Here is a 24009-nt window from a genome sequence, read left to right as displayed (position 1 = left end):
GAATTAATTTTTTTGGGACAACGTGGTTACTCTGAAATTAATTTTGTCGCAGTACGTAGGTCTAGCTAACATTGTGTTACATAGTTACATAGTTACATAGCTGAAAAGAGGCTTGCGCCCATGAAGTTCAGCCTTCCTCACATATGTTTTTGCTGTTGATCCAAAAGAAGGCAAAAGAAACCTAGTCTGAAGCGCTTCCAATTTTGCAACAAACTAGGAAAAAAAATTCCTTCTTGACCAAAATAGCAGTCAGATGTCTCCTTGGATCAAGCAGCTATTACCCCACTAATTAGAAATTATATCCCTGTATGTTATGTTTTTGCAAATGTTTATCCAATGGCAGTTTAAACATATGTATTGACTCTGATAAAACCACCTCTTCAGGCAGAGAATTCTATATCCTTATTGCTCTTACTGTAAAAAAAACAAAACTTTTCTTTGCCTTAAATTAAATCTCCTTTCTTCCAGCCTAAATGTGTGACCTCGTGTCCTATGTATAGCCCTGTTTATGAATAGATTTCCAGATAAAGGTTTGTACTGGCCCAGAATATATTTGTATAATGTTATCATATCCCCTCTGAGGCGCCGTTTTTCCAAACTAAAGATATTGAAATTTTGTAACCTTTCTTTGTAACTAAAATGCTCCATTCTTAATCAACTTTGTAGCTCGTCTCTGCACTTTTTCTAGTGCCATGATATCCTTCTTTAGAACAGGTGACTAAAATTGCAGAGCATATTCAAGGTGTGGTCTTATAAAGAGGCAAAATGATATTTTCATCCCGAGAATTTATGCCCCGATTTATACATGACAAAACCTTACTGGCCTTAGCAACTGCAGATTGACATTGCATATTGCTGCTAAATTTGTTGTCTATAACAATTCCCAAATCCATCTCATGTGTGGTTATCCCTAATTCACTACCATTTAGGGGGTAAGCTGCTTGTGCATTCTTGACCCTGAAGTGCATAACTTTGCATTTCTCTATGTTAAATTGCCTCTGCCATTTTAGTGCCCAGTCCCCTAATCTATCCAAATCCCTCTGCATTAAAGCAATATCCTGCTCACATTTTATTACTTTACAAAGTTTGGTGTCATCTGCAGGCACTGAAACATGGCTCTCAATGTCTATTTCAAGATCATTTATAAATATGTTAAATAGAAGCGGTCCCAAAACAGAACCCTGAGGGACACCACTTACCACTTTTGTCCAGCCTGAAAATTTACCATTAATGACAACTTGTTGTACTCTATCCTTAAGCCAATGTTCTACCCAAGGACAAGAATACTCATCTAGACCGATTTCTTTTAGTTTGAAGACTAACCTATAGTGAGAAACCGTATCAAATGCCTTGGCAAAATCCAAGTAGATCACATCCACTGCCACACTCTGATCTATACTTCTACTTACTTCTTAGTAGAATGCAATTAGGTTAGTTTGACATGACCTATGCTTCACAAAACCATGCTGATTATTGCTAATAACAAAGTTTTTCCCAATGAATTCCTGAATATTAGCCCTTCAAATATTTTCCCAGTCACAGAAGTTAAGCTCATAGGTCTATCATTTCCATGCAAGGATTTTGAACCCTTTTTAAATATAGAAACAACATCTGCCTTTCTACAATCCTCTGGTACAATACCTAAAACAATAGACTCTTGAAAAATTAAATACAGAGGTTCACTTATTTCCCCACTTAGCTCCTTAAGTACTCGTGGGTGAATACCGTCAGGTCCCGGAGTTTTATTTACATTCATTTTCTTTAACAGCTGTAGCACCTTGTCTCGAGTTATCCAATCACAAGTTATCTGCAAGTTGTTTGCAGCAATTATTTGCATATCTCTTGCCATAGGATCCTCATTAATATATACCGAAGAAAAAGTTATTTCATTTCTGCCTTTTCCTGGTCTTCATTAGCTAACAGATTCGATTTAAAGAGTTCTTTTTGTTTTTGAAAAATGTTGAACTTAAATCTCTTGTTTCTTAGAACAAACTAATGAAACTAATATTTCCCAATATGCATCTGTCCTAAGGAATGGTGACTAAAATCAGGAGTGGTTTTAGAAGAATGTCTAAAATATAACATTTTTCCCATAAGCTTTATTCAATTCTCGATTTTTTGGGGGGAGGAAAACTATTTATCTGAAGATCATGTTGTGACAACCCTGCCAAAATGTCCTTTCTATAACCTGATATGGTTGAAACATTAAAAAACCCATAGGCACAAAAGTGCACGGTCAGTGTTTTTAGAGATAAAATGTCCCTTTTCTTAATGTTCATTATGTAATTTATCTTTAAAATTATCATTCTGAATAAACCATAATGATTAATGATTAAGATCATACAGGGCCCTAGGCAGTTGCCCCTGTGCCACCTTATGCTTCACCTAGGAATGAGTAATGGGGCCAAGCAAATTCAATGTCCCAGCCCCTGCCCAACACTTGGGCAATAGGCGGCTGCCTAGTCGTTTTATTGTTAATCCTGCTCTGTATGCTATAGCTGTTATCCATAAGAACGTGGCTAGCTTACCGTGAAATTTTCTTTGGAACGTTCCAATTGGTGACTTGTGATCTCTATTTTCTGGTACTTCTCAGGTAGCTCTTCCAGTACCTTCTCAAAACTGATTCCATGAACCTCAGGAGATCCTGGAGAAGTTGCTATGAGCTCCATCACTTGCCTGTTCGAATCAGAATGATAGGAAAATATAAAAACCAAGACTGAAAAAACATACATGGAATGCCAATTAGATAATAAGTTTCTTAAGTGGATACTCTAAGCTTGAATTGACCCAGATGCATTTTACCTGTCAATTCTCTGTAATTCTGGCATAGGGTAAATCCCCCTAGAGTATTCCTAGGAAGGACTATAGAGAAGTTTAACCTTGTAAAGTGAGCTGTTTTGAGCTGTTTGTCGACTTACTGGTGTACATCACAAAAACCTTATTCAATTATATCATGGAATTTCATTCATTACGTGTTTTTAGATTATTTTGCTACAAATGAGCCTTTAAATGTATCTGAAAAATCAAGTACCACAATACCTGGAAGTAATATGTGAACCAAGATTTGATTTCACACGCAGTGAGACTGTGTGGTTTTCCTCCGATGTAGCGGTCTGTATTATACTGTGATTAAGAAGTGCGTGTCCCCGACTGGTGGAATTCCAAGAAACACCCAAAACCTTGAAAACAAATAGATGGTTTTTTTTTTTTAATGACTTTTTAAAAAGATTAAAAGACCTAGAACAGGGGTGCCCATAAAGTTAAATCCCCAGATGTTCTAAAACTACAACTCTCATGATGCTTTTCACGGCTTTAGAATGCTATAGCATGACAAAGCATCATGGATGCTGTAGTTCTACAGCATATGGGGATTTACCTTTTGGGCACCCCTGACCTAGAAGGTGTAAAGCAGATTTTTAAGAGTACAATAAGTTTAGGGATATTGCTATACTGGGCATAAACTTGTCTTCCTCCAGGCTACAGATAGGAATTGTGTAAAATTGACAAATGAATTGCTATTTTTTTGCTAATATGGAATGTTTTATGAATGTGTGTGTTATCATTGCAAATGGACCACAATGCTAATCTTCTCTGTATTGTCCCAGTTCTAGTATGTGTGCTGCTGAAGCAAGCACTACACAGTTCCTATGTTAGAAAATGACCCCCTGTAGTAATTAGGTTTCTAGTAAATATACATTTAGTACCTTTATTCCCTTATAATAATATTCCTATTATTTTTATTATTATTAGGGAGATTTTTTTATTGTACTTGTTTGATGTGGACATTTCGTGTAGCCCCATGTAGCCAAAGCACAGCTTAAGCGGAACAGGGCCTTGACAGGGGTTAGGAGGCTGGCTTAGGAGGAACAGACAGGACTGGTGGGTTGTGGGATTTGGGGGTTTGGCTATTTAAATAAGTAGCCATTTTGCAATGTGCACTTTTAATTCCTACCTGGTGTAGTTTGTGTGCATTTTGGTGCTCTCTGACTTGCTGGGTAGGGTTTTTTTCTGTTTTTTTTTTTTTGTCTCCTCTGCAGGGCCATGGACGTTGTGGAGATGCTCCTGGAGGGGATCCGGACGGTGGCGCGGCAACAAGGAGCGGAGTGGGTGCAGGCCCAGCTGGGCCCAGTTCTATCGGCGGAGGCCGGGCGGGACGTCGGAGGTGCGCGCCCGGCGCGGGCCAAGAGGCCCCCGAGGCGCTTGAGCCCAGGAGAGGTGCACGAGGTCGGCACACTGGCGGGCTGGAGGCGGCACAGGAAGGCCGTGGCAGGCTCGGAGGCTGCCTGGTCAAGGCTCCGCCTCCCAACGTGAGGCCGGGGCCTTGGCACGGTGCAGCTCGACGGGCGGCTGCCCAGGACATCACCGGCGCACCCCCCAAGCTTGATGGAGCCGCACACGGAGCGGGAGCCAAGATGGCGGTGGGACGGCCCGGTGCGGAGCCCGGCGGGGCGTGGTCACGGCCCAGGAGGGCGCCCCCATCAGTGGTGGCGGTGGACGGTGGAACACGGGCCAAGATGGTCCAGTACAGGCCCAGGACACAGCGGGCAAGTGCAGGGGGCCCTTCTCGGGGCCCTCTTGGCGAGGGGGTCAGAGGGGGAGCGCGGCCTAGGTCGGTTGAGCGGGTTGAAAAGGGGGAGGGTGGGCGAGTTTCTCATGGAGCACAGGGGTTGGGTGGGGGGCCCCAGGAGGGGTGCCAGATGCCTCACAGGGGTTTAGGGGTGTGATGAGGGGTGAGGAGGGGTCAGGTTTCAGTGGGGGGGGGCCTGGGGTCACCGGGTAGTTCCCAAGGGGCGCTGGGGGGGCCATCTGGTCTGGTAGGCGCTGGAGTGGCGTTGGGTGGTAAGGTAAGGGGAAGGCTCCACGTTCCGGTCGGCCGGTGGTAGGCCCTTCTAGGAGTGGGGTGCCGCAGTCTGAGGCTCTAGGGGGTTCTGGGGGCCGCGTCCCTGGGCTGGGTGGTGTGGGGGCGGGGGTAAGCCAGGTCGGCACCGGGGTCGGGCGTGGGGGGCTGGTGGGGGCAGGCCTGGGGGTGGGTCCAGATCGGAGTCTAGCAGCGTTAGCCCCTTGCCGGTTAGGGTCCCGAGGTCACGCGGGGTTTATAGGAGGTCCCGGCGCCGGCGCTCAACATCGGACAGTTCGGCTGGGGCGAGGTCAGGGTCCCCCAGGCTGCATCGACGGGGGCTGGCATCTAGGGGCGATGGTAGGAGCCGTAGTCCGCGGGTGGGGCTATCCAGGCCTTGAGGGCACCACAGCGGGGTGGCACACGACGGGATGCTTTGGCGGCAGGCAGGCGCTCCCCGGGTCGAGACGGTAAGGTGGATGGGGGACAGTACGCCTTGCCCAGGACGTCTCCTCTTTTCAGGTCCCAGAGCCGCTCCTCTTCAGCGTTTTCAAGGCACCAGGTGGGCCCCCTGGTTGGCGGGATATCGGCGGATGTCGCTCATCCTGGACATGCAGTGGTGGACAGCGCAGCCCCGGGTGTCTCCGGTTCCAGGGTGAGTCTAATGAATCGCTACAGTCCAGTGCGTTGCAAACACTGCAATCACTACTCCACTCACTGGGAGCGGGGGGTGGCACACAGGGTAGTGTGGGGCCGGTGTAGGCGCAGGGCGGTAGAAGCGGGGTCCGGTCTGGGATCCCCGGCGGCGGTGGCTGCAGGCGGGGATGCCGTGGTGGCATCCAGCGTGGGGGAAATGGGGAGCGAGCGGGCGGAGTTGACGGGAGGAGTGCCGGACGCGGCGAGGCAGCATGCATACGTGTCATTCGCTGGCCCGCTGGGGGTGCACCTCAAGCAGGAGGTGAAAGAAAACATTTTGCGAGATTTTTTCCCTTCTTCCTTTAGAGGACTTTATTGACCTCAAGGACGAGGATAAGAAGGACGAGAAAAAGGAGGAGGAAGAGAAACGGCGGCAGTATCACAAGATACCGAAGTCGTTTGGTAACTGGCTGAGGGCGTTCTGCGTCCTCGCCAGCGTGATCGGGGAGAAATTGCCGGGCTCCTGCTCATCCCTGTTTTGCTACTTGGGACGGCATATGGGAGGCTTACTGCACCTATGGCGGACTGGCATTGTGGCGGTATGATGAGCAGTTCCGGCAGCGATTAGCGGCCAATCCGGGTATGAGGTGGGACCAAATGGACCTGCCTCTCTGGATGAAGCTAATGATGGCGCAGAAGGCGCAGCCCTTTCAGCACGCGGCTGGCGCTAAGGGTCAGTCAGCCTCGTTGGCCGCCTCGCAAAAGGGCTTATGCTGGCTCTTTAGCGAAGGTCAGTGCAAGTGGGGTGCGGCCTGCCGCTTTAAGCACGAGTGCTCGGGCTGCGGAGGGCCACACGGGCTCCAGCGATGTTTTAAGAAGGGGAAGTCGGGGGGGCAGGAGCACCTGCCGCGGGCGGCGGCGGGGGAACTTCCGCTGCCCCGGGGCCTAACTCCGGTGAAGCTAGACGCGATGGAGCCCTGGCTAACCCGTTACTGTAACAGGGCAGACGTGGAGCTGCTTAGGCCGGGGTTATGCAAGGGTTCATCATTCCCTTTCAGGAGAGGGACGGTACGGCGTGTCCTCGTAATCTCAAGTCTGTAGCAGAGTTTCCGGGGGTGGTTAGGGAGAAGCTTGGCAAGGAGGTGCTGTTAGGTAGGATGGCGGGACCGTTCTTGGCACCGCCGCTGGAGGGCCTCAGGGTTTCCCCTCTCAGGGTGGTCCCCAAGAAGGAATCGGGGACGTTTCGGCTCATTAACCACCTTTCCTATCCCAAAGGGGAGTCGGGGCCTTAATGGCCAAGGTGGATATCGAAGCCGCTTTTCGTTTGCTCCCGGTGCACCCGGCATGTCACCACCTGTTGGGGTGCTTCTTCGAAGGGGGCTACTTCGTGGACTTGTTCCTCCCGATGGGCTGTTCCATTTCGTGCTCCTACTTCGAGAAGTTCAGTTCGTTTCTCAAATGGGTGGTGCGGGTCGAGGCGGGGGATAGAGCGGTGGTGCACTACCTGGATGTCTTCCTCTGTGTGGGGCCAGCTGGCTCTCCCGCGTGCCGGCACCTGTTGAGGACCATTGAATGGGTGGCGGGCCATTTTGGGGTGCCGCTGGCGGCGGATAAGACAGAGGGCCCAACCGAGTGCCTCAGTTTCTTGGGGCTGGAAATCGATTCGGTGCGAGGGGAATGCCGGCTGCCACTGGCTAAACTAGAGGGGCTGCGCTGTGTGGTGGCCGAGGTGCGGCGGGCGCGCAAAGTGACCCTGCGCTGTCTGCAGTCGCTGATTGGGATGCTCAATTTCGCTTGTAGGGTGATATCCATGGGTAGGGTGTTTAGCCGCAGCCTGTCGGCAGCTACCGTAGGGATACGTTCCCCTCACCATTTCATACGGGTATCTTCGTCTATGCGGGCAGACCTGGGGGTGTGGGGTACCTTCCTACGGGACTTTAACGGGACAGTGTTCTTCCGGCAGGAGGGCATGTCAACGGCCGAACTGGAGCTGTTCACCGACGCGTCTGGTAGCGTGGGCTTCGGGGCCTACTTCAGCGGGAACTGGTGCGCGGAAAAGTGGCCAGAGGCGTGGGGGCAGAGCCCTCTCATGCGTAACCTGGCTTTTCTAGAATTGTTCCCGTTGGTGGTGGCGTTGGCTCTGTGGGGAGATAGGCTGAGGGACCGGAAGGTAGTCTTCTTCTCGGACAACATGTCCATGGTACACACGGTCAATAACCAATCGGCGGCGTCTAAACCGGTGGTGGCACTGTTGCGTCGCTTTGTTTTGTTGTGCATGTCCCTGAATGTAGTCTGTCGCGCGCACCATGTGCCAGGGTATTTGAACGAGGTAGCTGACGCTCTGTCTCGTTTTCAGTGGTCCCGGTTTCGGACGGTGGCTCCAGAGGCTCAGGACGTGGGTCAATCGTGCCCGGACGAGATGTGGCAACTGGGAGTGTCCTGCTTGGGGGACTCGTGAGGGCTTCGCTGGCACCGGCCACCTGGGCCACCTACAGTAAGGTCTGGAGTTCATGGGAACGTTCCTGGGGCGGGCTGGCCCGTGGGGAAAAGGGGGAACCGCCTCTGGATGCCTTCCTATGGTTCACCTTTCACTTATTGGCAAGGGGGGCGCTTCCCCGGCGGTAATTGACAGGACCATGGCGGCAATGGCGTTTTGGTTCAAACTCCATGGGGGGGGAGGACCTTACCAAGGCTTTCATTGTCAGGCAAGCACTCAAAGGGTATCGGAGGGATCGAAAGGTTCCCGATGCTAAGCGTCCGGTGTCGGTGCGGGTGCTGGGAGGGCTTATCCAGGTGTTACCGGACATTTGTTTCAACGATTTTGAGGTGTCCCTGTTCCGGGTAGCGTTTCTCTTGGCATTCTTTGGGGCATTCCGAATCGGGGAATTGGTGAGCGCCACGCGAGCTGCCGCAGGGGGGCTACAGGTATCAGGGGTTCATGTACTAGGAGGGAAGCTGGTGGTGCACTTGGCCAGGTCCAAGACAGATCTGCCGGGTTACGTATTGTGCCCAGTGGCTGCGATAACGGAGTATTTGGATCAGAGACCCGCGATTGGCGGGTCCTTATTGGTTCATGCGGATGGCTCGTCGCTTTCTCGCTTCCAATTTAACAAAGTTTTCAGCTTGGGCCTGTGTCGGATGGGACTGGATGCAGGCATCTACGGAACCCATTCTTTCCGTATCGGGGTGGCTACGGAGGCCACGCGCCTGGCTTTGGGGGACGAGATAGTCAAGAGGATTGGGAGATGGGAGTCCGTTGGGTTCCGCTCGTATGTACGTTTGGGCCTATTGGATCACTAGAGTGGGCCTTGGGGGGGCCTCAGGGGAGCGGGTGTGTTTTATCCTGTTTTTTCTTTCTTCCCCAGGCCGGGTCGCATGGATCGTGGGTCATTCCTTCATTTTCTGGGCCGGAAGGAGGGCTGCAGCTCGAGCTCAAGGCCAACAGCTGGGCTTTCCGGAGGACCAACTTGTGGTGCGCTGGTAGGGGTATAGGGGATTCTGCTGGGGGGATATTTCGAATGGTCACATGCGGGGCACGTCCGGATATGCTAGTCCTGCATGCGTGCAGCAACGACCTGGGCCTCATAACGCAGCGGAGGTTAGTTAAATGGATGAAGCAGGATCTCAATAGGTTGGTTGATCTGCTTCCTGTGGTGATGTTGGTGTGGTCGGAGATCGTTCCGAGGTGGCGATGGCGGCACGCACGGGACCCGGTAGCCATTAACAGATGCAGGGGTAAGGTTAACAGCCTAATGGCAAGCTTTGTGAGGAAACTGGGGGGAGTAATAGTGAGACATAGGGAATTAGAAGAGGGGTTGCCAGGGTACTACCGCCCGGATGGGACCTGCTGAACTTGGGTTTGCAGAGGGGATGCAGAGAGCGCTCTTTCTCCAGGGTGGCGGAGCTCAGACAGCTTAAGGGGTCAAGGTCTGAGCTTGTGGCGGCATAGGGAGCTGAAAGAGAGGACATAGGCTCCCTATGAGGAACGTGAGGAACATGGAGAATTGTGGTCACTGGTGGTTGGTAGGTTTCGAGTCCTGGAGGTGGCTCAGAACCTGGTGGGGTAGGGGTATCCGGGTATACCCCTGCCGTGGTTACTTATGGTTGGCACTTATTTGGTTCAAGTTGGAGAGGTTGGAAACTGTTATTTATATATATATATGTATTAGTTATGTTGGGGTCATTGCCCTTTATTAAAAAGAAGGATACGGATGCGAGGGGAGGAAGGTGGGGGCAATGACCCATGTTTATATGTTAATTTATATGTTAATTTATTGCTATCATTATTATGATTGTTATTATTAAGCATTACTATCGTTACATTATCATATTTGTTTAATAAAGCTGTGGACAATTTTTTCCATATACCATAGTGTCAGCGTGTAATTGGGTTAGGTGTGTGGGGGGTTTTGTCCAAGGTTCCGACAGCCCACATGGCGACTATACACCGGTCAAGTTATACCATGTTTGTACAACTTTGCTACAAACTAGGCAACTTGAGCGGGGAACTTGACCCCAGAATGGCAGTCAGACTTATCCTTGGATCAAGAAGCTATTACCCTACAGTTGAAAAAATTATATAATTAAAGGAACACTATAGTCACCTAAATTACTTTAGCTAAATAAAGTAGTTTAAGTGTATAGATCATTCCCCTGCAATTTCACTGCTCAATTCACTGTCATTTAGGAGTTAAATAACTTTGTTTCTGTTTATGCAGCCCTAGCCACACCTCCCCTGGCTATGATTGACACTGCATGAAAAAAAAAAACTGGTTAGACTTTCAAACAGATGTAATTTACCTTAAATAATTGTATCTCAATCTCTAAATTGAACTTTAATCACATACAGGAGGCTCTTGCAGGGTCTAGCCAGCTATTAACATAGCAGGGGATAAGAAAATCTTAATTAAACAGAACTTGCAATAAAGAAAGCCTAAATAGGGCTCTCTTTACAGGAAGTGTTTATGGAAGGCTGTGCAAGTCAGATGCAGAGAGGCGTGACTAGGGTTCATGAACAAAGGGATTTAACTCCTAAATGACAGAGAATTGAGCAGTGAGGCTGCAGGGGCATGTTATATACACCAAAACTGCTTCATTAAGCTAAAGTTGTTCAGGTGACTAAAGTGTCCCTTTAAATGTTTCTGTTTTTGCAAGTATGCATCTAGTTGCTGTTTAAACTTGTGTATGGACTCTGATAAAACCACTTCTTCAGGCAGAGAATTCCATATCCTTATTGCAATATAATTGTATAATGTTATCATGTCCTCTCTGAGGCAATGTTTTTCTAAACTAAAGAGGTTTTAATTTGTTAACATTTCTTCATAGCTGATATGTTCCATTCCTTGTATTCATTTTGTAGCCTGCCACTGCACTATTTCTAGTGCCTTAATATCCTTCTTTAGAACAGGTGCCCAAAATTGCACAGCATTTTCAAGATGTGGTCTTACTACTGATTTATAAAGAGGCAAAATTATATTCTTATCCCGAGCATGAATGCCCCTTTTTATACATGACAATACCTACTGGCCTTAGCCACTGCTGATTGACATTGCACATTGTTGCATAGTTTGTTGTCTACAGGGCATACTCGAAAAATTAGAATATCGTGCAAAAGTTAATTTATTTCAGTAATGCAACGTAAAAGGGTAAACTAATATATGAGATAGATGCATTACATGCAAAGCAAGATAGTTCAAGCTGTGATTTGTCATAAATGCAATGATTATGGCTTACAGCTCATGAAAACCCCAAATCCACAATCTCAGTAAATTAGAATATTGTGAAAAGGTGCAATATTCTAGGCTCACAGTGTCCCGCTCTAATCAGCTAAGTAAGCCATAACACCTGCAAAGGGTTTCTGAGCCTTTAAATGGTCTCTCAGTCTGGTTCACTAGGAATCACAATCATGGGGAAGACTGCTGACCTGACAGTTGTGCAGAAAACCATCATTGACACCCTCCATAAGGAGGGAAAGCCTCAAAAGGTAATTGCGAAGGAAGTTGGATGTTCCCAAAGTGCTGTATCAAAGCACATTAATAGAAAGTTATGTGGAAGGGAAAAGTGTGGAAGAAAAAGGTGCACAAGCAGCAGGGATGACCGCAGCCTAAAGAGGATTGTCAGGAAAAGGCCATTTAAATGTGTTGGGGACTTTTACAAGGAGTGGACTGAGGATGGAGTCAGTGCATCAAGAGCCACCACACCAGACGGATCCTGGAAATGGGCTTCAGATGTCGTATTCCTCCTGTCAAGCCGCTCCTGAACAACAAACAACGTCAGAAGCGTCTTACCTGGGCTAAAGGAAAAACAGACCTGGTCTTTTGCTCAGTGGTCCAAAGTCCTCTTTTCTGATGGGAGCAACTTTTCCAGCAGGCCTTGGCACCTGCCCACACTGCCAAAAGCACCAAAGCCTGGTTCAATGACCATGGGATTACTGTGCTTGATTGGCCAGCAAAACTCGTCTGACCTGAACCCCATAGGGAATCTATGGGGCATTGCCAAGAGAAAGATGAGAGTAATGAGACCAAACAATGCAGAAGAACTGAAGGCCGCTATTGAAGTATCCTGGTCTTCCATAACACCTCAGTAGTGCCACAGGCTTATTGATTGCATGTAATATTCTAATTTACTGATATTGTGGATTTGGGGTTTTCATGAGCTGTAAGCCATAATAATCGCACTTATGACAAATCACGGCATGAACTATCTTGCTTTGCATGTAATGCGTCTATCTCATATATTAGTTTCCCCTTTTACGTAGCATTACTGAAATAAATGAACTTTTGCACGATATTCTAATTTTTCGAGTATCACCTGTGTAACAATTCCTAAGTTCTTCTTGTGTGTTGTTATCCCTAATTCACTTCCATTAAGGGTATAAGTTGCTTGTGCATTCTTTATGCCGAAGTGCATAACTTTGCATTTTTCTACATTAAATTTCATCTGCCATTTGAGTGCCCAGTCTCCCAATCTATCTAAATCCATCTGCAGCAAAGTAACATCTTGCTTACATTGTATTACTTTACAGAGTTTTGTGTCATCTGCAAACACTGAAACATGACTTTCAATGTTTTTTTCAAGATCATTTATAAACATGTTAAATAGAAGGGGTTCCAGAACAGACCCCTGTGGGACACCACTTGCCACCTCTGTCCAGCTTGAAAATATACCATTAACGACAACTCTTTGTACTCTAGTTTTAAGCCAATGTTCTACCCAAGAACAAGCATTTTCATCTAGACCGATTTCTTTGAGTTTGAACACTAATCTATTGGAACTGTATCAACACCCTGATCTAGATCCGAATAGATTGTAAGCTTGTTTACAGGTCCTTCTTTACCACTAAATATCCCCTTCTAGAATTGTAAAGCACTGCAATATATGTTGGCGCTAGATAAATCATAAATGGGAAGGCGAAGCCTGAAATAATGGGAGGGGTTGAGCCTGCCTATTTATACTCATACCTACCTCTATACTAGGCTGACGTCGGCTGATCACCACACCCACCACTCCCTCTATTCAGTTATACCTTGTTGGGCCCTCTTTATTTACAGGCCTGCCCGTACATCGGTTTCGGCACACCACAACCGACTTCAGTTAATCATAAGGTCTAACATCAATACGGCTTATTTCCCTGACCACAATAATAATATCACTTGAGTGGTCTTTCTTTTTTTTTTTTTTTTTAAATTCTTTATTTTTCTTGTGCATAGATTGACAACAAGCGTGTAGAGCCACAACAGCTTCTACAAGCATTTCCATAACATTTCTCAGTGTGGCAGTGTATACGGCACATTTTTTATATTATATGAAGATAGCAAACTCTTAAACATTGTTGTTGTGATAAAACACACTAGGCTAGGCATGCATAAGACAGATCTAGTTATAAGATGCATTTAGTCTATTAACTGCGCGTTTGTAAGTATAATTATCGCTTAGCAATTATGAAGTATAAAAAGAGAGAAAATAATAATAATAAAAATAAATAAAAAAATAAAAAAAAAAATAAATCAAGCCATGTACGCTCGTGATAAACTGAAGTTTGAGACAATAGCAGTGTGAACGCATTAGCTTTATGAGTATGCATATTACTATTTATCATATATAAGCTCACTGTTGCTTAAAAACAAAAAAAAACAAAAAAAAACAAAAAAAAAAAACATAAAATACGCTAGATGTACGCATGGTATAGACTGCTCGTGTTCATACTAAAACAGGTTGAAAAATAACTGTCGCTGTAAATTAGCTAACAATTGCTATGAGGCATTTTGGTATCATTTAACAGGCTTATTTGCAAAAAAAGTAAAACCATGTATGCCTTGAAAGTTGTTGCTCTTAAGATTATGCTCCGGAGAAGGCGTGTAGGTAGTATTGCGTTAAAAGTGAGCATAGGCGTGACATAGAGGCAAAGTACTATAGGCATGCATATCTTAGCAATAGACATGTAGCATAGTGGGTTATGTTGGCGTTGTGTGCTGGGTTGTGCGTTGTTTGTGGGTTGGTAGGTATCAAATATGTAGGTATGTGCGTTGTGGTGTGCTCTGAGGATGTGATAGGTGTTGCCTATTAAATAGTAGGCCCACAGGTGTACCAGTGCTATGGAAAAGTCCAGTCCCGAAACAATACTCTGTCCTGTGGGGATCGTGGCTTCCAGACTCTTAGCTCACAGGTTGGGTCTTCATCCCACTCCAGTGTTTGGCAGGCACCTCCTTCGTTTAAGTGGCATCATGGGTTTCCCTTGCGCTGACGTGTTGGCCCGCTGCATCATCCGCGGCGTCCCAGGCCCGGGCTGCCGAGGTGTGTTGTGGCTGATTGTGGGCAGGGCAGGAGACTTGGTATGTTGGCTCTTTAGATCCGCCATGTTGGGGTCGGTGGTTCCGCATGTCGGCTTTAGTCGAATGTGTCCCTTTTGTCGCCTCTGCCCTGCCGTCTGGCGTGTGCTACCCCGTCGCCTGGTCGCTGCAGCGTATGAGCGCCGCATTCGTGGGCGATTTCGTGGGTGGTGAGGGCTTCTTTGAGCTGTCTTGCTATGTGTCAGCACCCTTGGTGATCGGGCGCCATGGCTGTGCGTCGGGCCCTGTAGTGCGGCACCTGACGTGGTCACCGTTATGGGGGTCTGCATGAGGGCCTCCAGCCTTACCCACAGTGCTCCGAATAGGCGGCTGTAGCGGAGCTCGGTTTCCCTCCAGATCTCGCGTTGGGCTGCGGTGAGTGAATCGTCCACTATGGAGTAGTCGGTGCCTGTGCCCATCACTATAAGTGGTTGCTTGCATGGCCTTGTTAGGGCGTGTGTGTCCGCCATCTTGGAGGCCTTGGGACCCTCTTTGCTTGGGTAATTTGAAGGCTTAGTCGAGAGGTCTAGGGCCCGAGGCTCCCTGTCTGACGGGGACCGGGATGTCCCCCACCGGTCCATAGGGGGGGGGGGTTCGTGTCGTTCTGCTGTGGCTGCTTGCGGTTGGCGGGAGAGCGGCCGTCTCACCTCGCCACCTCCTGTGGTAGGCCTCAGTTTGCTGGTATAGCTCCCAGTCATCCCGGGTGGGGAGTCGGGTATCAATCGATTCCGGCGGGTTACCCAGATGCTGTGAGACCCTGTACGGGTGGTTTGTGGCTCTGTAGCCCGATTTTTCAGTCAATTTTGTTGCCTTGTAACAGGAGCTCAAGCAGAGTGCGTCTTGCTAGCTCGCTGGTTAGGCTCCGCCCCCCCTTGAGTGGTCTTTCTTAAAAGTACTTGTTATATTTTAACAGTTAGTGAAATTTAAGAACATGAGAATGATCATTTCATGGCTCATGGACTTGAGTTGGGAAAATATCAAATCTTATCATTGCAGGAACTATGACATGTCCTCTGGAATGGGATAAATTACTTATCTTAAATCGCCCCATATCCATTGAATACATCACAAAGGTACATGATGTATTCAATGTACGTTTTCGAGATATACTCACCTTGTCTTCTTTCATTTTCCCTGATTGGGTGTTTGGGAGAGCCTAATCTAAATATATGCCCAAGATTTGAAGGATGCGACCTAGGATTTATAGAAAATGTTTAGCGTATTTTATTCGTATTTTGCATTTTTTAAATGAGTCCTTATTATTATTATTATTATTATTGCAATTTATATAGCGCCAACAGATTCCGTAGCGCTTTACAATATTGAGAAGGGATTTAACTATAAATAGGACAATTACAAATAAACTTACAGGAACAATAGGTTGAAGAGGACCCTGCTCGATCGAGCTTACATTCTATATCCTTGCCTCAACTATCCTACCTATTTGCCCTCTCATGACTTACTTTTAGTAATGCAGGGTGCTAGTGTTAGCATGGTTCCAGTGGCCACTGGCCACCTCTTCTGCCAGTTGCTCATATAGGCATGCTTAATCTCATGCAACAATTGTTGTGTCTTTATAGCTAGCAATAGTGTGCATGTTCGCAGTTCAGCATGTTTACTTAGCCTAGCAGGTCTCCTAGCTATACAGCTCTCTATTATATTATAAAATTGTGCTATAGCCGAGAAATGCCACACAACATTATATTTTATAATAGGAATATGAGCAGAATATGAAGAGGACATGTAATTACTCTCTAATGCATTCCATTGCACTTGTGAAAGCTATTGTAGCCTCGCAAGCTAGACTGTAAAAAAAAATGTATGCACAACAAAAATAAAAATGTAAAAAATAAAATAAAAAAATATTAAATCGAGGCCCATGTTACAACAAAAATAGAATAAAATCATCACCTGGGCCTATAAATGTATGTGTTCCCAGAATTAGTTACTTGTGTAGCATTCCAATATACGAACCTTCCAACTCATTGATAGGAAATCATTTAATATTTCAGCCTACAGTTGTACTCAAAAGTTTGCATACCCTTGGAGAATTGGTAATATAATAAGTAATATTTATATAGCGCCTTTCTCCCAGTGGTAATATATGTACCATTTTTAAAGAAAACACGAGTAGGCAGGAAAAACACATTTCTTTTATTTTAATGGTATACATATTTAACTGTAGGTTCTAAAAGAATGGCACAACCATAAAACAAAGCATGGCAACAAAGGGAAAAAAAATCCTTAGTTCCTAATTCTGTGTATTGCCCCATTTAGCATCAATGACAGTGTGCAGTCTTTTGTAATATTTGTCTATGAGGCCCCTAATTCTTGCAGGTGGTATAGCTGCCCAGGTGGAGGTTCAACGTGGCCTTGTGCTTAGGGTCACTGTCATGCTGGAAAGTCCAAGAGCGTCCCATGCGCAGCCTTCTTGCAGAAGAATGCAAGTTGTCTGCCAGTATTTCCTGATAACATGCTCCATTCATCTGGTCATCAATTTTCACAATATTTCCAGTGTCTTTAGAGCTTACACAGCCCCAAAACGTCACTTAGCCATCGCAATGCTTCACAGTGGGGATGGTATTCTTTTCACTAAGGCCTTGTTGACCCCTCTCCAAACATAGTGGTTATGGTTATGACCATAAAGCTCTATTTTGGTCTCATCACTCCAAATTAAAGTGTGCCAGAAACTGTGAGGCATGTCAAGGTGTTGCCGGGCATATTTTTTTTGTGGCATTGGTGCAGTAAAGGCTTCTTTCTAGCAACTCGACCATGCAGGTCATTTTTGTTCAAGTATCGTCGTATTGTACTACTTGAAACAACCACACCATCTTTTTCCAGAGCAGCCTTTATTTCTCCTGAGGTTACCTGTGGGGTTTTTTTTTCTTTTGTATCCCCAAAAAATTCTTCTGGCTGAAATATTTCTTGGTCTAACAGACCTTGGCTTGGTATCAAGAGATCCCCGAATTTTCCACTTCTCAATAAGTGATTGAACAGTATTGACTGGCATTTTCAAGGCTTTGGGTATCTTATTATATCCTTTTCCATCTTTGTAAAGTTCAATTAACTTGTTACACAGGTCTTTTGACAGTTCTTTTCTGCTCCCCATGGCTCAGTATCTAGCCTGCACAGTGCATCCATGTGAGAGCTAACAAACGTATTGACACAGATACTAATTGCAATTCAAAGAGTCACAGGTGTGGGAAATTAACCTTTAATTGCCATTTTAACCTGTGTGTGTCATCTTGTGTGTCTGTAACAAAGCCAAACATTCAAGGGTATGCAAACTTTTGACCAGGGCCATTTGGGTGATTTCTGTTATCATTATGATTTAAAAAGGAGCCAAACAACTATGTGATAAAAAAAAATAGCTTCATGTGATCACTATCCTTCAATAAAATACATTTTTTGCATGATCAGTCATATTTTTAAAATCAATGCCAAAATGTCACAATTTCTGCCAGGTTATGCAAACTTTTGAGCACAACTGTATATTACAATGTTGTATTTTTGGGTGCATATTAAAAAAAAAAAAAAAAAAAAAAAAAAAACCAAGCACAAGTGTGCAAATCTATATTACTTGTGCTAAAATACAAAAAATCATTGCATTACCAACCAAACAAATATAGTAATATTATATATAAAATGACTGTGTTTGATATAATTTGGTTAGAGTTACAAAAATGTACACATTTCTCAAAAATAACATGGACAATTTTTACTTAAATCTACACTTACTGAGCCATTAAACATTATTTTCTATTATGTATTTTTTTTTTATTAAAGACTCATTCTCACTTAGATGTGTTCTAGTAAATCCCTCCTCCCCACACACAGAGATAGTCCAAAGGGCAGAAAATGTGCTCATAAAATTCATTGAATAGAGATAATGAAGAAACAGAGCTCACGCCAAAGTTAAGAAGCTTGGACAACTGCCTAGAAATCGAAACATTATGAAAGACATGACGCAAGCGTTGGTCTTCACCTGTCAGCTTGCCCTGACCCCTCGCATGAAGCTAGGGTCGCTTCCAAAGGTGAACCACTGATACGAACGTTGGAGAGAAACCAAGACCACCAACAGTTTTGCTATGATAAGTATTTGAGGCAGATTAACAGTTCCTTTACAAATTTAGTTTCTTTGTAGAACATCTTGCTAAAAATTTATTTTCTTATGAATAAGCAAAATGTATCTATTTTATTATAATATGGATTTTAGTAACGTCAGTCCGTATCATGGTCTAGACTCACAACAAAATAGTGCATTGGATCCGGATATGGAAGCATTTACGCTAACGTAGTATGTAATATATAAATGTCTACATCAAGAGGAACAAGTTTTTTAATTTTTAATTTTTTTGCAATAAAAAAAAAAACTACTTTTTATGAAATTTTATAGAAATAAAGATGATGGGTGCAAGAGGAAAATGAGCCAACAATTAGAACTAAACAAATTATATAAAATTTGATTTAAAAAAACTAAAATGAAAATCATTTTTGCAGATAATATCTGAAATGGTTATTTACTCAAACGAAAATTCTAATTGAATTCAAAGAGCATTTTAACTTTAAATGGACACTATAGTCACCAAAACAACTTTAGCTTAATGAAACAGTTTCGGTGTATGCAGCCTGCCCTTGCAGTGTCACTGCTCAGCTTCCTACCATTTAGGAGTTAAGTCACTTTTCTTATGCACCCTTCCTGTAAAGAGTCATCTAATGTTTATACTTCCTTTATTGCACAGTCTGTTTAATTCAGAGTTTCTTATCGATTGCTCTGTTAATGGCTTGCTAGACCCAGAAGGAGCCTCCTGTATGTAATTAAAGTTCAATTTACAAAGCAGGAGATAAAAAAAAAAATTAAAGTTACATCCGATTGAAAATGAAACCATTTTGTTTTCATGCAGGCTGTGTGAGTCACAGTCAGGGGAGGTGTGGCTAGCGCTGCATAAACTGAAACAAAAGTGATTTAACTTCCAAATGGCAGTGATTTGAGCAGTGAAACTTCAGAGGCATGATCTATACACTAAAACGGCTTTATTAAGCTAAAGTTGTTTTGGTGACTATAGTGTCACTTTAAGATCAAAATAGCCGAAATGGAAAAATTCTCTATGTCATTTTGAATTCTCACTGTATTGAATAACCTTGCAAATGAATTTTACTTTAAGGCCAGAGTAGCTGTACTAAAAAGCATAGCTGAAATCATTTTTCCAGTGCAGCTATTTTGACGTTAAATCTGAAATTCCCTTTGAACTCACTGTAAAATGTAGTGAGATAATGCGTATTATTGTGCATTCTATTGATGTGAAATTCTGTGATACACATTTACTCAATAAAAATTACGATTTATATTTCTAGATCCTCATGTACAATCAAAAAGTAGTGAAGAGGTTAAAGTGTGTTTAAAGGCCTGTTTCACATATATAGCCGGTGGAGACTCTAGAAACAATACAATACACAGGGGAGGAGGCACATACACTACCACAGTCAAAACTGGGGGAGGCACTAATGATTTCCACCACTAAATCATATTAATAGTGTTTGTAGTGGTGATGGCGGCTGTAGTGGATGCAGGGGAGGGTTAGAGACTATAGTGAGGGGTATAAGGGGCTGCAATAGTCACATGGGGTAGTGGCTGTAGTGGGTGCATGGTGGATAAGGACTATAGTGGGTGCAAGGGGGTCGTGGCTGTAAGAGGTGCACTGACAATAGTGGCTGTAGTGGGTGCAGGGGGGTAGGGCATGTTGTGGGTGCAGAGGGTAATAGAGGCTGTAGTGTTATTAAAGGTTATTAGGTTAAATGTTATTAGGAGTTTTGTAAAGGTTTTAGTGGGTGCAGAGAGCCTAGGGTCTTTAGTGGGTAAGGGAACATAGGGTCTGTAGTGGGTGCAGGGGGTAATGGGGACTGTAGTGGGTGCAGGGGGCATAGGGACTGTAGTGGGTGCAGGGGGTAATGGGGACTGTAGTGGGTGCAGGGGGCATAGGGACTGTAGTGGGTGCAGGGGGTAATGGGGACTGTAGTGGGTTCAGGGGGCATAGGGACTGTAGTGGGTGCAGGTTGGCAGTTGCTGTAGTGGGTGCAGGGGAGGGATAGGCGTTTGTCTGAGTAAAGGGTGATGGGGATAAAGGGCTATTGTGGGAGGAATAGGGGCTATGGTGGGGAGATAAGAGGCTGTGTATAAACCTTTTCTAATAAAAAATAAAGATATATATGCGGCCGGTGCAGGGGGTTTACCAGAGCATTGCTAATAGTTCCTCAAAGCAACTGAAACTAAGCCATTTCATCTTCATGCCTCCCTGCAACGTTGAGCCCCAATTCCACAAAGTGACTGAAACAAAGTCAGTTCATCTCCACTAAGCACTGCCCAGATCATTGCAATTATACTATTAAACCGTTAATTCTCTCTGCCATCACCTCCAAATTCCTCTGCCACCTCTCATCTCCCCATTTTAACCTTCAATATTGTAAGCTCAAAGGCTATCTAGCAAAATACTCTCTATAAAATATCTTCAGGGGCCTGATTTCCACGCAGGGAGATGTCCTCACCAGCCATGAGGTTCAATGGGAGGGCACACAGGGGAAAAAGGCACAATCCAATTGCACCCCCTCACCTCCCCTCTAGTGTCACCTATGCACATAACACACACTTGAATGTTTTTATGTTTGTGATGTTATGGGGAACATGTAGTGTCCTTTCCCCACCACCAAAATATAGATTACCTTTTCATCGGAGTCAAACTCTAATGGAGAATTTGTACAGCTGCGAAGGTGTTTCGTCTTTTTGATGAGATCATTGGATGTGACATAGGTAACACTACATTTACCTGTGACATCTTCCTGAAAAATATACATAGAGTATACGAATAGTGTTATTCTCATTATTATTTAATGATTTAAAATGTAAATATAATATTAACAATATATATACACATACAGACATATAACACCAAAGGGCTATACTTACATAAACATGCATTCATTATAAGGTGACCTCGATAATGTCTGCAAGTTCAGGTGAGTGCTGCCCTCTTGGTTTCATTTAGATATTTGGGAGTCCAGACCAAATCCCAGTTCTGCCCATCTCCCTGTCACAGGTGCAGGGCCGGACTGGCCCACCGGGATACCGGGAAATTTCCCGGTGGGCTGTTGGCACCTGGGGCCGGGCAGGCAGCTGACTCTTCTGGCGGCCGCATGGGGAGCTCTTTTGGCGGCCGGAGGAGGAGCTGGCTGTTCTGTCTCTGCTCCCCCGCCCCAGCGCGCAGCTTAATGAGACCGGGGCCGCAATATGATGTCATATTCCGGCCCCGGTCTCTTTCTAGCGCGCGAGGGCGGGGGAGCAGAGACAGAACAGCCAGCTCCCCCTGCGGCCACCAAAAGAGCTCCCCCATGCGGCCACCAGAAGAGCAAGCTCCCCCATGCAGCCACCATCAAACTGAGCTCCCCATGTGGCCGCAGCACAAATGTAAAAATGATCTGTGTCAGTGTGAGTGTCTGTGTCATGGTGTGTGTGTCTCTGTCTGTCATGGTGTGTGTGTCTGTCTGTGTCATGGTGTGTGTGTGTCTGTGTCATTGTGTGTGTGTGTGTGTCTCTGTCTGTCATGGTGTGTGTGTGTCTGTCATTGTGTGTGTCTGTCTGTGTCATTGTGTGTGTGTGTCTCTGTCTGTGTTATTGTGTGTGTGTGTTTGTCATGGAATGTGTGCGTGTCTGTGTCATGTAATGTGTGTCTGTCTGTGTCGAGGTGTGTGTGTGTGTCTGCATGTGTCATGTAATCTGTGTCTGTGTCACAGTGTGTGTGTGTTTGTGTCACGGTCTGTCTGTGTTATGGTGTGTGTGTGTCAAGGTGTGTGTCTTTTTTAAGGTGTGTGTCTGTCATGGTATGTGTGTGTGTCTGTCATGGTATGTGTGTGTCTCTGTCATGGTGTGTGTGTCTGTCTGTGTCATGGTGTGTGTGTCTGTCTGTCATGGTGTGTGTGTGTTTCTGTCTGTGTCACGGTCTGTATGTGTCATGGTGTGTGTCTGTCATGCTATTGTGTGTGTATGTGTGTTTTTACTCACCTTTTTTTCCCCCACGTCGTGCTGGTCTCCCCTCGACTGGCCCTGCCTCTCTGGCTGAGATCATCAACCTTGATGATCTCAGCCAATCCGCACTGACACAGGAAGGACCAATATTTTATATTGGGAAAAGCTATATATATATATATATATATATATATATATACATGAGTGGTTCACTGGTTTTGCATCTTTTCCTAAATTGTGTTCCAAGCAGTTGTATACTGCAAACACAGATTAAAAGGAATCCATGTTTAAAATGGAATGAGGCAAAAATGTGATTCTTTGTTGAACTGATTTGCATATGCCCACCCAGAATCCTTTGCGGTTGCAACATCGCTGCAGTTTTGGGATTTCTGTGGGAAAAGCAAGTCTTATGGCTTGACTGGTGTGCAGATTTTTGTTTAACATTGTATTAAGTATATATATATATATATATATATATATATACAGGGAGTGCAGAATTATTAGGCAAATGAGTATTTTGACCACATCATCCTCTTTATGCATGTTGTCTTACTCCAAACTGTATAGGCTCGAAAGCATACTACCAATTAAGCATATTAGGTGATGTGCATCTCTGTAATGAGAAGGGGTGTGGTCTAATGACATCAACACCCTATATCAGGTGTGCATAATTATTAGGCAACTTCCTTTCCTTTGGCAAAATGGGTCAAAAGAAGGACTTGACAGGCTCAGAAAAGTCAAAAATAGTGAGATATCTTGCAGAGGGATGCAGCACTCTTAAAATTGCAAAGCTTCTGAAGCGTGATCATCGAACAATCAAGCGTTTCATTCAAAATAGTCAACAGGGTCGCAAGAAGCGTGTGGAAAAACCAAGGCGCAAAATAACTGCCCATGAACTGAGAAAAGTCAAGCGTGCAGCTGCCAAGATGCCACTTGCCACCAGTTTGGCCATATTTCAGAGCTGCAACATCACTGGAGTGCCCAAAAGCACAAGGTGTGCAATACTCAGAGACATGGCCAAGGTAAGAAAGGCTGAAAGACGACCACCACTGAACAAGACACAAGCTGAAACGTCAAGACTGGGCCACGAAATATCTCAAGACTGATTTTTCTAAGGTTTTATGGACTGATGAAATGAGAGTGAGTCTTGATGGGCCAGATGGATGGGCCCGTGGCTGGATTGGTAAATGGCAGAGAGCTCCAGTCCGACTCAGACGCCAGCAAGGTGGAGGTGGAGTACTGGTTTGGGCTGGTATAATCAAAGATGAGCTTGTGGGGCCTTTTCGGGTTGAGGATGGAGTCAAGCTCAACTCCCAGTCCTACTGCCAGTTTCTGGAAGACACCTTCTTCAAGCAGTGGTACAGGAAGAAGTCTGCATCCTTCAAGAAAAACATGATTTTCATGCAGGACAATGCTCCATCACACGCGTCCAAGTACTCCACAGCGTGGCTGGCAAGAAAGGGTATAAAAGAAGAAAATCTAATGACATGGCCTCCTTGTTCACCTGATCTGAACCCCATTGAGAACCTGTGGTCCATCATCAAATGTGAGATTTACAAGGAGGGAAAACAGTACACCTCTCTGAACAGTGTCTGGGAGGCTGTGGTTGCTTCTGCACGCAATGTTGATGGTGAACAGATCAAAACACTGACAGAATCCATGGATGGCAGGCTTTTGAGTGTCCTTGCAAA

General features: G+C 45.2%; 1 protein-coding gene and 1 non-coding gene across 2 annotated transcripts in view; both read right to left on the bottom strand.

The window, feature by feature from the left end:
* The window catches only part of LOC134575397 (microsomal triglyceride transfer protein large subunit-like), a 124124-nt gene that overhangs the window by 84451 nt on the left and 15664 nt on the right, over positions 1 to 24009 (bottom strand). The window contains exons 5-7 of the mRNA XM_063434700.1: positions 21019 to 21135; positions 3040 to 3179; positions 2529 to 2676 (exon numbers count right to left, since the gene is read on the bottom strand). Of these exons, the coding sequence (XP_063290770.1) occupies positions 2529 to 2676; positions 3040 to 3179; positions 21019 to 21135 (405 nt within the window). The remainder of the gene's footprint in view (positions 1 to 2528; positions 2677 to 3039; positions 3180 to 21018; positions 21136 to 24009) is intronic.
* Positions 3526 to 3635, bottom strand: LOC134575939 (U6 spliceosomal RNA). The gene has a single exon (XR_010085783.1). It is a non-coding gene; the product is annotated as a U6 spliceosomal RNA (small nuclear RNA).

The sequence above is a fragment of the Pelobates fuscus genome, chromosome 10, assembly GCF_036172605.1.
Source record: "Pelobates fuscus isolate aPelFus1 chromosome 10, aPelFus1.pri, whole genome shotgun sequence".
NCBI lineage: Eukaryota > Metazoa > Chordata > Amphibia > Anura > Pelobatidae > Pelobates > Pelobates fuscus.
Note: the sequence above shows the minus strand (reverse complement) of the source record. Positions and strands in the feature narration are given on the sequence as shown.